The sequence below is a fragment of the Polyodon spathula genome, chromosome 12 (genome assembly GCF_017654505.1).
Source record: "Polyodon spathula isolate WHYD16114869_AA chromosome 12, ASM1765450v1, whole genome shotgun sequence".
NCBI lineage: Eukaryota > Metazoa > Chordata > Actinopteri > Acipenseriformes > Polyodontidae > Polyodon > Polyodon spathula.
Window position 1 is genome coordinate 20590945 of NC_054545.1, and position 13066 is coordinate 20604010.

The window sequence follows — 13066 nt, forward strand, 5'->3', positions numbered from 1 at the left end:
ACAATTCAACCAATACCGTCCGGTATGTGTTGGACCTGCGCAAACATCTTGAGTCTGTTGGGAAATGGGCGCATGACAATTTGCAGCAGGCACAGCACAGACAGGAGACCCAGTATAACCGAGGAGCCCGGTTGTGCACATTTCAGCCAGGGGATAAGGTACTTTTATTATTACTCAGGGAAGGTGGACTATGAGATCTGCCAGCCGGAGCGACGGAGAGAGAAACATATTTATCATATAAGAACACAAGAACATAAGAAAGTTTACAAACGAGAGGAGGCCATTTGGCCCATCTTGCTCGTTTGGTTGTTAGTACCTTATTGATCCCAAAATCTCATCAAGCAGCTTCTTGAAGGATCCCAGGGTGTCAGCTTCAACAACATTACTGGGGAGTTGATTCCAGACCCTCACGATTCTCTGTGTAAAAAAGTGCCTCCTATTTTCTGTTCTGAATGCCCCTTTGTCTAATCTCAATTTGTGACCCCTGGTCCTTGTTTCTTTTTTCAGGCTGAAAAAGTCCCTTGGGTAGACACTGTCAATACCTTTTAGAATTCTGAATGCTTGAATTAGGTCACCACGTAGTCTTATTTGTTTAAGACTGAACAGATTCAATTCTTTTAGCCTGTCTGCATATGACATACCTTTTAAGCCCGGAATAATTCTGGTCGCTCTTCTTTGCACTCTTTCTAGAGCAGCAATATCTTTTTTATAGCGAGGTGACCAGAACTGCACACAATATTCAAGATGAGGTCTTACTAGTGCATTGTACAGTTTTAACATTAAGAACATAAGAACATAAGAAAGTTTACAAACGAGAGGAGGCCATTCGGCCCATCTTGCTCGTTTGGTTGTTAGTAGCTTATTGATCCCAAAATCTCATCAAGCAGCTTCTTGAAGGATCCCAGGGTGTCAGCTTCAACAACATTACTGGGGAGTTGATTCCAGACCCTCACAATTCTCTGTGTAAAAAAGTGTCTCCTATTTTCTGTTCTGAATGCCCCTTTTTCTAAACTCCATTTGTGACCCCTGGTCCTTGTTTCTTTTTTCAGGCTGAAAAAGTCCCTTGGGTCGACACTGTCAATACCTTTTAGAATTTTGAATGCTTGAATTAGGTCGCCACGTAGTCTTCTTTGTTCAAGACTGAACAGATTCAATTCTTTTAGCCTGTCTGCATATGACATGCCTTTTAAGCCCGGAATAATTCTGGTCGCTCTTCTTTGCACTCTTTCTAGAGCAGCAATATCTTTTTTATAGCGAGGTGACCAGAACTGAACACAATATTCAAGATGAGGTCTTACTAGTGCATTGTACAGTTTTAACATTACTTCCCTTGATTTAAATTCAACACTTTTCACAATGTATCCGAGCATCTTGTTAGCCTTTTTTATAGCTTCCCCACATTGTCTAGATGAAGACATTTCTGAGTCAACAAAAACTCCTAGGTCTTTTTCATAGATTCCTTCTCCAATTTCAATATCTCCCATATGATATTTATAATGTACATTTTTAATTCCTGCGTGCAGTACCTTACACTTTTCTCTATTAAATGTCATTTGCCATGTGTCTGCCCAGTTCTGAATCTTGTCTAGATCATTTTGAATGACCTTTGCTGCTGCAACAGTGTTTGCCACTCCTCCTACTTTTGTGTCGTCTGCAAATTTAACAAGTTTGCTTACTATACCAGAATCTAAATCATTAATGTAGATTAGGAATAGCAGAGGACCTAATACTGATCCCTGTGGTACACCACTGGTTACCACACTCCATTCTGAGGTTTTTCCTCTAATCAGTACTTTCTGTTTTCTACATGTAAACCACTCCTTAATCCATGTACATGTGTTTCCTTGAATCCCAACTGCATTCAGTTTGAGAATTAATCTTTTGTGCGGGACTTTGTCAAAAGCTTTCTGGAAATCTAAATAAACCATGTCATATGCTTTGCAATTATCCATTATGGATGTTGCATCCTCAAAAAATCAAGCAAGTTAGTTAGGCACGATCTCCCTTTCCTAAAACCATGTTGACTGTCTCCCAGTACCCTGTTACCATATAGGTAATTTTCCATTTTGGATCTTATTATAGTTTCCATAAGTTTGCATATAATAGAAGTCAGGCTTACTGGTCTGTAGTTACCTGGTTCAGTTTTGTTTCCCTTTTTGTGGATCGGTATTACGTTTGCAATTTTCCAGTCTGTCGGTACCACCCCTGTGTCAAGAGACTGCTGCATGATCTTGGTTAGCGGTTTGTAAATTACTTCTTTCATTTCTTTGAGTACTACTGGGAGGATCTCATCCGGCCCAGGGGATTTGTTTATTTTAAGAGCTCCTAGTCCCTTTAACACTTCTGCCTCAGTTATGCTAAAGTAATTTAAAATTGGATAGTAACTGGATGACATGTGGGGCATGTTGTCAGTATCTTCCTTTGTAAAAACTTGTGAAAAGTAATCATTTAATATATTTTGCTATTTTTTTTGTATCTCTTAAACATTTAATCTCTTCTTTGAATGTTCTCTTGCTGTTGTAATATTGGAAAAACATTTTGGAATTGATTTTATTTCCCTTAGCAATGTTCATTTCTATTTCTCTCTTGGACTTTCTAACTTCCTTTTTGACTTGCATTTGCAGTTCCGTGTACTCTTTCTGTGTACTTTCTTTTTGGTCCTTTTTTAATGCTCTGTAAAGTGCCTTTTTTCGCTGAATATTTTTTTTAATTGATCTATTAAACCATTTTGGCAATTTAGTTTTACATTTAGATTTGTCTACTTTAGGGATGTAATTGTTTTGCGCCTCTAGTACTACATTTTTGAAGAACAACCATCCTTCTTCTGTGGGTGTTTTCTCTATTTTACTCCAATCTACTTCTGTTAGTCTCTGTTTCATGCCTTCATAGTTTGCTTTTCTAAAATTGTAAACCTTAGCTTTAGTCTTTACTTTTGGGGTTTTAAAAAACACTTCAAATGAGACCATGTTGTGGTCTGGGTTTGCCAGTGGTTCTCTGACCTCTGTTTTAGTTATTCTGTCTTTGTTATTTCAAAAGACTAAATCAAGGCATGCCTCCCCTCTAGTCGGTGCCTTGGAAGCAGTCATTTGCCATTTCCACCATTTCAATATCATCCTTCGTGCTACCCACCGGGTTTTCCCATTTTATTTGGGGGAAGTTGAAATCCCCCATTAGTATGGCTTCTCCTTTGCTACACGTATTTCTAATGTCATTGTATAACAGATTATTTTGCTCACCGTCTGAATCTGGCAGTCTATGGCATGCTCCTATTATTATGCCCTTTGAATTTTTGTCCGTTATTCTGACCCATATTGATTCGGCTTTATTTTCTTTGTCCAGGTTTAACACCTGGGCTTCAAGACTGTTTCTTATGTATAGCGCTACCCCTCCTCCTCTTCTGTCCTGCCTGTCTTTCCTATACAGTGTATACCCACAAATATTATATTCGTCCCCATCACTCTCAGACAACCACGTTTCTGTAACACCTATCACATCAAAGTTACTTGTTAGTGCAGTAGCTTCAAGTTCTAGAATTTTGTTTCTGATACTTCTAGCATTTAGATAAATACATTTAATGGTTGTCTTACCTGAGTTGTTGTACTTGTTTTGATGCGGTCTCCCTTCTGTTTTTTTTGTTGATTTCTCCCCCCTTTCTAGTTTAAATGCTTCTGAACCTGCTCGAGGATTTTTTCTCCAAGTAGACTGGTTCCCTTGTTATTTAAGTGCAGTCCGTCCCGTCTATACAGATAGTCCTCGTTGTAGAATGTGGTCCAATGATCAAGATAGGTGAAGCCTTCCCGTGTGCACCACGTCTTCAGCCATGCGTTTTGATTAATTATTTCCAGCTGTCCATATGGTCCTTTGCAAGGTGCCGGTAGTATACCAGAAAATACCACAGTTTTGGTTTTCTCTTTTAATTTCCTTCCTAGCTCTCTGAATTTGTTTTGCAGGGATTTTGGTCTGTCTCTTCCAATGTTGTTTGTACCGATGTGGACGACTACTACCAGGTCGTCTCCTGTTCGTTCTAGGAGCCTGTCCACGTTCTCAGTGATGTGCTTGACCGAGGCTCCCGGAAGGCAGCACACTGTTGTAGTAAGGGGGTCCAAACTGCGAACTGAACTTGCTGTGTTTCTCAATATGGAGTCCCCAACAATCATGACCTCCCTTCTTTTTGCTGTCTGGTCACCACCGTCAATAGGGTCCTGGATGATGTTCCTTTCATTCTCTTGTTGTTGGTTCTGCTCATCAAAATTCTGAAGTGACTCAAATGTGTTGGTTGTTTTGATTTCTGGTGATTGTGTTTGACAAAGTTTTTTTTTTCCCTGCTTTTGCCTACCTGAACCCAGCTGTTCTGACCTTCTATCTCCCTGGTGGCTTTCAGTCTGTTAGGGGTGATGCAGACTTCTATGAATTGTGGGTGTGCCAGTTCCTCAAGATCCTGTCGCTGTCTCACTTCTTCCAGCTCCATTTCTAGCATATTTACTAGTTTATGCAAATCCTGGATCGCGCGACACTTTACGCACACATAGTTTAGCTCTGCTGGGTTTTTTCGGATTTCCCACTCAAGCAGGTGTCACAGATTATTGGCTTGAAGACCATGTTGAGGGTTTTTTTTTTTTTGAAGTTTAGTTTCTTCTGCAGCCATCAACCTGCTTTCAAACTGCTTCTAAACTGCTCTGTACTTTTCCACGCCTGTACTTCTCCCACTCGCTGTCGCTGTGAACTGCATTGTTCTGCTGTGCTGTTGGCTCCTCCCCTCGCCCGTGTCTCAGAACGGCGCTGAATTTGAATCAGCTGCTCCGAGTTTCAGCTTGTTTGTTATCAGAAAAACACACGCGGCTGTTTGACTTTGAGCTGCTGCTGTGTTTCCCCAATGTCCTCTGTTTTCTGATTAAAGCAATTCAAGATGCAATTTCTCCTTACTGCTTCTAAACTGCTATGTACTTTTCCACGCCTGTACTTCTCCCACTCGCTGTCACTTCCACTCGCTGTCGCTGGAAAGACTGCCTCGTTTAACTGTCTCTTAAAGCCTTGGTTGCAACCAGAGGTGTTGCTAGTGGCACATGCAGATTAACTCACAGACCTGGGACCTGATCTTTCTGTGTTGGCAAGAAAAGGATCGGTACAGATTGCTGAGAATCTGACACCAATGCAGAAATGTTAGGTTCACTGTCTGGTGGCGGAGTTTCCTGACCTGTTCTTGTCCGTCCCGGGGCAGACTCGAGTAGCCCATCATCACATTGATATTGAGCCAGTGGCGCTAGTTTGCCAGAGGCTGTACCGTATACCTGAGCGTAAAAGACAGGTAATAAAGGCGGAAATTGATGAAATGCTGACACTGGGTGTAATAGAAGAGTCCTAAAGTGACTGGAACAGTCCGGTCGTGTTAGTCAATAAGCCAGACGGGTCAACTCGATTTTGCATTGATTTCAGACGAATCAATAAAAAATCAAAATTTGACGTTTATCCGATGCCCCGAGTAAATGAGTTGCTGGAGCGTCTAGGCACATCTCATTTTATAACGATGCTGGATTTAACGACGGGGTACTGGCAGATACTCCTAACTCCAGAATCTAGAGAGAGGATGGCGTTTTCGACTCCCTTCGGTTGTACCAATTTAGGACCATGCCCTTTGGGTTGCACGGAGCCCCCGCTAATTTCCAGCGGATGATGGATCACATCTTGCGGCCCCATCAGCAGTACGCCGCTGCTTACATAGATGACGTGGTTATCCACAGTGAGGATTGGCCGAGTCATCTGTGTAAGGTGGCGGCGGCGCTGCAATCCTTGCGGGAGGCAAACTCAAAGAAGTGTGCCATTGGGAAGAGTGAGTCGGAGTATTTGGGGTATTGAGTAGGGAGGGGCCAGATCAGACCGCTAGCCGGTTCCTACAACCAAAACCCAGGTGCTCTCTTTCTTGGGACTAGCGGGTTATTATAGAAAGTTCATCCCGAGCTTCACTACGCTCGCTGCTCCCTTGACAGACCTCACCCGGAAGGCTGCCCCAAATACGGTTCAGTGGACGGAGTCTTACCAGAGGGCCTTTCTCGCCTTGAAGCGGAGGCTGTGTAGTGAGCCAGTGCTATGCAGCCCGGATTTTGGTAAGAGGTTCACCCTGCAGACGGATGCATCAGAGACAGGTCTCGGGGCAGTGTTGTCTCAGGAGGTTCGGGGAAGCGAGCACCCAGTCCTGTACATCAGCAGGAAGCTCCTTCCCCGCAAGAAAAATTATAGCACCATCGAGAAGGAGTGTCTCGCGGTAAAACGGGCAGTCGAGTCACTCCGGTACTACCTCCTGGGGCGACACTTCACCCTGGTTATAGATCATGCCCCCTTAGCATGGCTTCACCGGATGAAAGATAGCAACGCCAGAATCACATGGTGGTAATTGGCCTTGCAGCCCTATGCCTTCAGGGTAGTCCACCAAGCAGGAAAGCTGCATCAAAACGCAGACTTTTTCTCTCTGGAAGGCATGGGGGTGTAGGATTTTCGAATGAACCGGTGGTGTCATTCTGAGGGGAAGGATATGTAGCAGGGGGAGATCTGTGCTGACTGCTGGCGTGTTCACGGTGCTGCAGGAAGAGGGCAGCAGTCGTCCAACAACCGCCTGTGAGTCATGGCAGTGACACGGGGAGGTGGGAAAGTGGGTGTGTGGACTTTCCCCCTCTCTGAATGGCTGAGAGGCGGGTCTTGGGGAGATTGTTAGCCCTATAAGTTAATGCTCTGTTGTTTCCTCAGGTCTACCCTTTTAAACGCGCCAAGAGTGCAGAAGCTCTAGTCCACGACCGAGAACCAGTCGGAGAGAACGAAACGGAGGTTCAGAGCGAGACAGTGAGGGAGGGGAACCCTTGGGCAGACCCCTAAATAGTATAGCTGAGCAAGCTAGTTAGCCGGCAGCGTAGGACGGTGATCCGGGACGCACGGGCAGCGGCAACAGGGATATGGCTGCAAAGTGCAGCACCTTTTCTTTATAGTTTTGTTACTGTTTTATTTTCCCTTTTTCTTTGTGCCTTCTATTTTTGAATTATTGTTTGAAGCACCTGCGAGTGCTCTTGCACCCTGAACTGTCTTACCATCATTTGGTATTCCCGTGGTTCTGTTTACCATAGTTGGTAAGCAGACCACGGACCAACAGCACCTTCTGCGGGCTAAAAAGAAACAAGACGCCCTTAAAAATAAAACTGGGCACCTGTGTGGTGTTTTCAAGTACACCTGTCTGTCTCCTGGTCAGTGAATTACCCACTACCCTTCCACAACAAGGTAGATATCCTTCTGCACGCAGCACTGTACAAGGTAGATATTCTTCTGCACAAGCATTATGGCAGATAGATATCCTTCTGCACTCAGCACTATACAAGGTAGATATCCTTCTGAACCAGCACTATATAAAGGTAGATATCCTTCTCCAATCAGCACTGTACAAGGTTGATATCCTTCTGCATCAGCACTATACAAGCTATGCATCCTTCTTCTGCACTCAGCACTGTACGAGGTAGATATCATTCTGCACCCAGCACTATACAAGGTAGATATCCTTCTGCAACAGCATTGTACAAGGTAGATATCATTCTGCACCCAGCACTATACAAGGTAGATATCCTTTTGCACCAGCACTTTACAAGGTAGATATCCTGTACCAAGCAGTGTATAAGTTAAATAATCTTCTGCACCTTCACTATACAACGTACATATTCTTCTGCACTCAGCACTGTCAGGGAAGATATCCTTCTGTACCAAGCACCATACAAGGTAGATATCCTTCTGCATCCAGCACCACACAAGGTAAAAATACTTCTGCACCAGCACTATAAAACGTAGATATCCTTCTTCACCCAGTACTATAGAAGGTAGATATCCTTCTGCACCAGCACTTTACAAGGTAGCTATCCTTATTCTGCACCAAACATTATTATATGGAAAATGATTCTAATTGAAGGTCATTTTTAGACTGATTTCTTTTCTGCAAATACGTTCCTCTCCAACTTTAAACAGATATTGACCTCGTTTGCATGCATTTTGATTAATGAGACTGTAAGTGATCTATGTGACCTGCAACAATTAATTATTTATTTATTTATTTTAATTTAGTCGCTGCCAATTATTTTTGTTATTTTCTCCCAATTTGAAATGCCCAATTATTATTTAGGCTTAGCTCACCGCTACCACCCCTGCGCTGACTTGGGAGTGGTGAAGATGAACACACACTGTCCTCCGAAACGTGTGCCGTCAGCAGCCCGCTTCTTTACACACTGCAAATTTACACACCCTGTCCGACCTAGACCCTTCCCCCCGATGACGTTCAGCCAATTGAGCGCCGCTTCCTGGGAACTCCCATCTACGGTCGGCTGTGCAATAGCCCAGACTCGAACTGGCGACGTCTAGGCTATAGGGCGCATCCTGCACTCGCGCAGTGCGCCTTTTCTGGATGCGCCACTCGGGAGCCCCCCACAATTAAGCTTTTTAACAAGAAATTTGTTCATTAACGACCTCATCAACTCAATTTCAAAGCATTATTCAATTGATATTATTAACATATTCTGTCTGAAAATCACTTGCTACTAAAGCTGTCGTTACTGTACCGTTCCATACAATAACACTGATGTTTGAAAATCCCCCCCAATATCTCAAACCAAAATGACCCCGATAGCCTTCTTAGGTCAGGTCAAAGTGGGTGGCTGCTGTTAAGAGTTTTCCAAGGAGTTTCCATGACAAGTTCCCAATGGGTTATGAGAAGAAATTCACTCCAGAATGGCTCACCTGCAGCTCAGTCTTATACCTCAAGATGTCCTTATATCGCCCCCAATCTAACTGATCTGAAGAACAGTTAAGTATTTAACAAAGGCAAGTTTAAAGATAAAGCACACTCTCCAGACTCTACAATCCTTATTTCATTCTACAAAACAAGAATTAGCTAGAAAGAGGGAAGTCTACCCAGAAAAGCAAATCAGTGGGAAACATTCCACTACAATTAGTCAAAAGCTCTGCTAAGAGTTTGACTGATTCTTTCACACATGAATCTGCCTGAAAGCACTCAGAGTTATGTGGCTGACTTCAGTATTCGAGTCAAAGACCTGTAGCTGAAGGAATGAACTCGACAATGTGTACGGACAGGCTCACCTACAATTTAGTACTATACCTCATGTCCATATATTGATCACAATTAAAATGATCTGAAGAACAATTAGGTAATTAACTTGAAGGCCAATTGTGGCTAATTGATGTGTTTCAAAGATAGTAGTATTTCATAGGGTGATTCATAAAAGTAATTTATTGTAAAAAACGAATGGACATGGACCCTTTTATAACAAACCCGTATCAAAACATTTCTAACAGGAGTCTGTTTTCTTCACTGCAGCTTGATACCTGCTGTTTGAGGCCCCGATTTATAAAAGGATTTCACATGTTTCACAGCCTTAAAACGGGCACTGAGGGTTCTGAATCACTGGATGGGATTTATAAACCACACGCAATTGACAAAAACACACAATTAAGATGTGATTTGAGGGGACAATGCCTCTGTGCACTTTAGCCCTTGATGCTTATGTAATTCTGTATATGCATATGTAATTCTGGGGCGTTTCTGAATGAAACCACTAAAAGTGGGAGGGGATTTTACAAATTAGGTCAATTAAATATTCTGTCTAATTTGTTAAAGCTGCCGCTAATTGTGGGCCTCGTATTTGCGTGATTATTTTAAGAACTCTGAAAAGCAGGTGTTAATTTGCCCCAGTCAGACAGCAGGCTATATTAAAGGCAAGGTGATGTGGGAGACTTGTCTGCAGCAAGAAGGAGACACTGTTTTCAAGGAACATTTAATAACATTTTGCAAAGATCTCATTTTTAACCCTTCGATCAAGTCAGTTTGTAAACTACAGTTTAATACCGGTACCGTATTGTTTTGCAAACTCCAATTTTCAACACATGTTTCATAGCTTACATGACAAAACAGAAAGTCTGCAAATAGAGAATATAGAATCCATGTAAAAAAGGTTCTTAGAAGCACCAAAAAAGGTCTCCCCACAGTGGCAAAGCAAGGTTCTAATGAGAGCCTTTACTTCGTAGTATAGGCATTATTATTATTATTATTATGGTCCAGTGGTTAAAGAAACAGGCTTGTAACCAGGAGGTCCCCAGTTCAAATTCCAGCTCAGCACTGACTCACTGTGTGACCCTGAGCAAGTCACTGAACCTCCTTGTGCTCTGTCTTTTGGGTGAGACGTTGTTGTGAGTGACTCTGCAACTGATGCATAGTTCACACACCCTAGTCTCGTATCTTGTAAAGAGCTTTATGATGGAGGCAAAATAAGCTGATCTCTGGAGCCAGCATTACACTTCAGCCATCAACACCAGGCGAAAGGACATCTACATCATCAGATGGAAAGAAACACAAATGGATGGAGATGCAATGCTTATCTTGGTGAGAGCCGAGTTCAAATCAGCATGAAGTTTTAACATCTACTCTTATGTAATGGAAATGAATTACAATGAGGGCATTATTTTAGTAATGCTTGCAGAATGTATTGTTTGTAATATGGCATTCCGGCGTGTAACAATACTGGTTCAGGCAAAAAATAAAATGACAGAGGGACAGGTGACGCAGTTAGTTTGTAGTTAGAGCAATTACCGTTTTTTGACCATATATACCATACAGATATGCTTCAAAGTCATACATAAAGTAAGGAATACAGACAAACATAAGAAATAGGAGAGTAGTAACTGCATAAGACTTATTATATAAGATATAAGTCCTAGTTAAACTGAAGACTGTTCATATGAAGCTGTATGGAGTTATAGGTGCTGAACATATTGCTGTACAACAATAGAAGGATTATCCACCCGCTTGACTGCCATGGATGTAAGTAAATAAAATGTATTGTTTCTAAAGTTTGAGAAGTCTATATGCCTGGAATTATTCTGTATGAAATAAGAAGTTGAACTAAATGCGAAGCACAGTAACTGGATGGTGTGTTGTAATGTATAAGCAACCTACTACAAACTCTGAAGTGGTACCTTTGTTTATTAAGAAGCCACCACACATTCCATATTTTATTCATTTGTCCTGGTGTCCTCATCACCATGGTTAGTACCAGGCTGAGGTCTTTGTGTGCCATTCATTTTCTTTTGGAATGTGTAGCCTAAACATGCAGGGTTTACGCAAGCCCGCTATTTATTGTGAGAGGTGTGTAATTCTCCACCGCTAATTGCGATGAGGGGTATTTAAATTGGTTGATTGCAGAATCACCTGCTTTACCTAATTGGTCTTATAGAACAGGTCGTTATTTCGATGATGAGTGGGGACGTACTGAAGACGCACATTGTGTGACTTTTTGCAGTCGGTTTTCCCCTTTATAAATTTGGGCCTGAGTGTCTTGCGGCTCCAGTGGGGGCGTAACAGCACAGAAACTGCAGCTCCTATGAGTTCTGTACAGCATATTCGCCCACAATTTGCCTGTTTTGCTGAGTGGGTGCTAATTCCATACCCTGCAGTCAATAGATTATACTTTGTATACATTTCACATAAACCCAGGCATCGTGGGATGTCAACCAATGACCCTGACTTTGCAGAGTAACACGACTTTGAGCAGGACGAATACTGTGCATTTTGTATTTGTTTCTACATATCAGTGTGGTGCTTTGTGTAAACTCTTAAAGTTTAAACTTATTATAAATGCAGTTAAAATGTCAAACATAAAACTGCTGCTGAAGAAACAGAATTAAACCCTTTATTATTATTGCTGTTGTTATAGTATAACTTGTAGTCCTAGTAGAAGCAGTCCTATTTAAACATTCATTTAGGGTGATGGTTAGGGTTAGGGTGAGGATGTTGGTGAGGATGAGGATGAGGACGAGGATTAGGTTTATTTGTTATTGTTGTTGTTATAGTGGAACATGTAGTATTAAAAGCAGTACTATTTAAAATTAATTTAGGGTGAGGATGAGGGTGAGGGTGAGGGTTAGGGTGAGCATTATTTGTTATTATTGTTGTTATAGTGAAACATGTAGTAGTAGAAGCAGTCCTATTTAAAGATTAATTTAGGGGACTTCTGTCAAATAACAGCCAGAAACAAATCTACGAGAAACTGAGGCATATATGTAGATGAATATGGGATACTAATAGGTAGATCTAAAAAGCAGTACTTATATTTTTAACTTGTATTTCAATACAGGAACACACATGACTGCTATACTTACATTCTTGTTTGAAAGTGAAATATTCTGTCAAATGTCTACATTCATGGTTTCCTCGGAGTAAAAATAACGTCTTTGGATAGAGGATTTTCAAGGACCACAGGTACAAAACACACTAGAAAAAAAGAGCCAACAGAAGGTGTCACAAACATCCAGCAACATATGTTATTCTCAAAAACAGCATCACAAAGTTGTACATTGTCAAATCTTGTACATTGTAACACAGCACGGTATGCTTTGTCCTGGGAGTGATTGGCATTCCCTTTAGAAAAGTTTACCACAGTATTTTTGCAGTTTTGCCCACTGCTTTTCCCAGCATTATACTATTTATTTACCATAGTTTACCCTGGTTTGCCATGTTTAGTAATATGCTTTACCATAACTCTGGGCTTTACAATGTTTACCTATGCTTAACCACACTGTGCTTTATTACACGTTGCTATGCTTTTACTGTGAGACACTTTTATAAGCGTTAGTTTAGTTTTTTAATATGCTTTACCATACCTCTCTGTGCTTTACAATGCTTCCCTATGCTTTACCATACCTCTCTGTGCTTTACAATGCTTCCCTATGCTTTAGCAAACCTATCTGTGCTTTAAAACATAAGAACACAAGAACATTTAAAAATGAGATTTACAATCTTGTTTGTTTGGTTGTTAGTAGCTTATTGATCCCAGATGCTCCAGCTGCTTTGGAAGCTGGTCTTTTCAAAACAATTCAACTAATTGTCTTAGGGCATATTACATTTTTTTTAAAAAGCTATATAACTATAAATTTTTAAGCAATGGCTACAAACTACTTGAACCGACTGCAAATATTGTAAAAAGGCAAGGGGAGGTTCTTGATCATTAAGTGCTTGTATGAACCTGCTGTCTTC

The 13066-nt window shown here is 41.5% G+C and overlaps 1 protein-coding gene across 2 annotated transcripts in view; it reads right to left on the reverse strand.

The window, feature by feature from the left end:
- Positions 1–13066, reverse strand: part of LOC121324996 (serine/threonine-protein phosphatase 2B catalytic subunit alpha isoform-like) — a 224008-nt gene that overhangs the window by 89591 nt on the left and 121351 nt on the right. For both annotated transcript variants that reach the window (XM_041267274.1, XM_041267275.1), the window contains exon 4: positions 12193–12304. In XM_041267274.1, coding sequence (XP_041123208.1) covers positions 12193–12304 — 112 coding nt within the window. The remainder of the gene's footprint in view (positions 1–12192; positions 12305–13066) is intronic.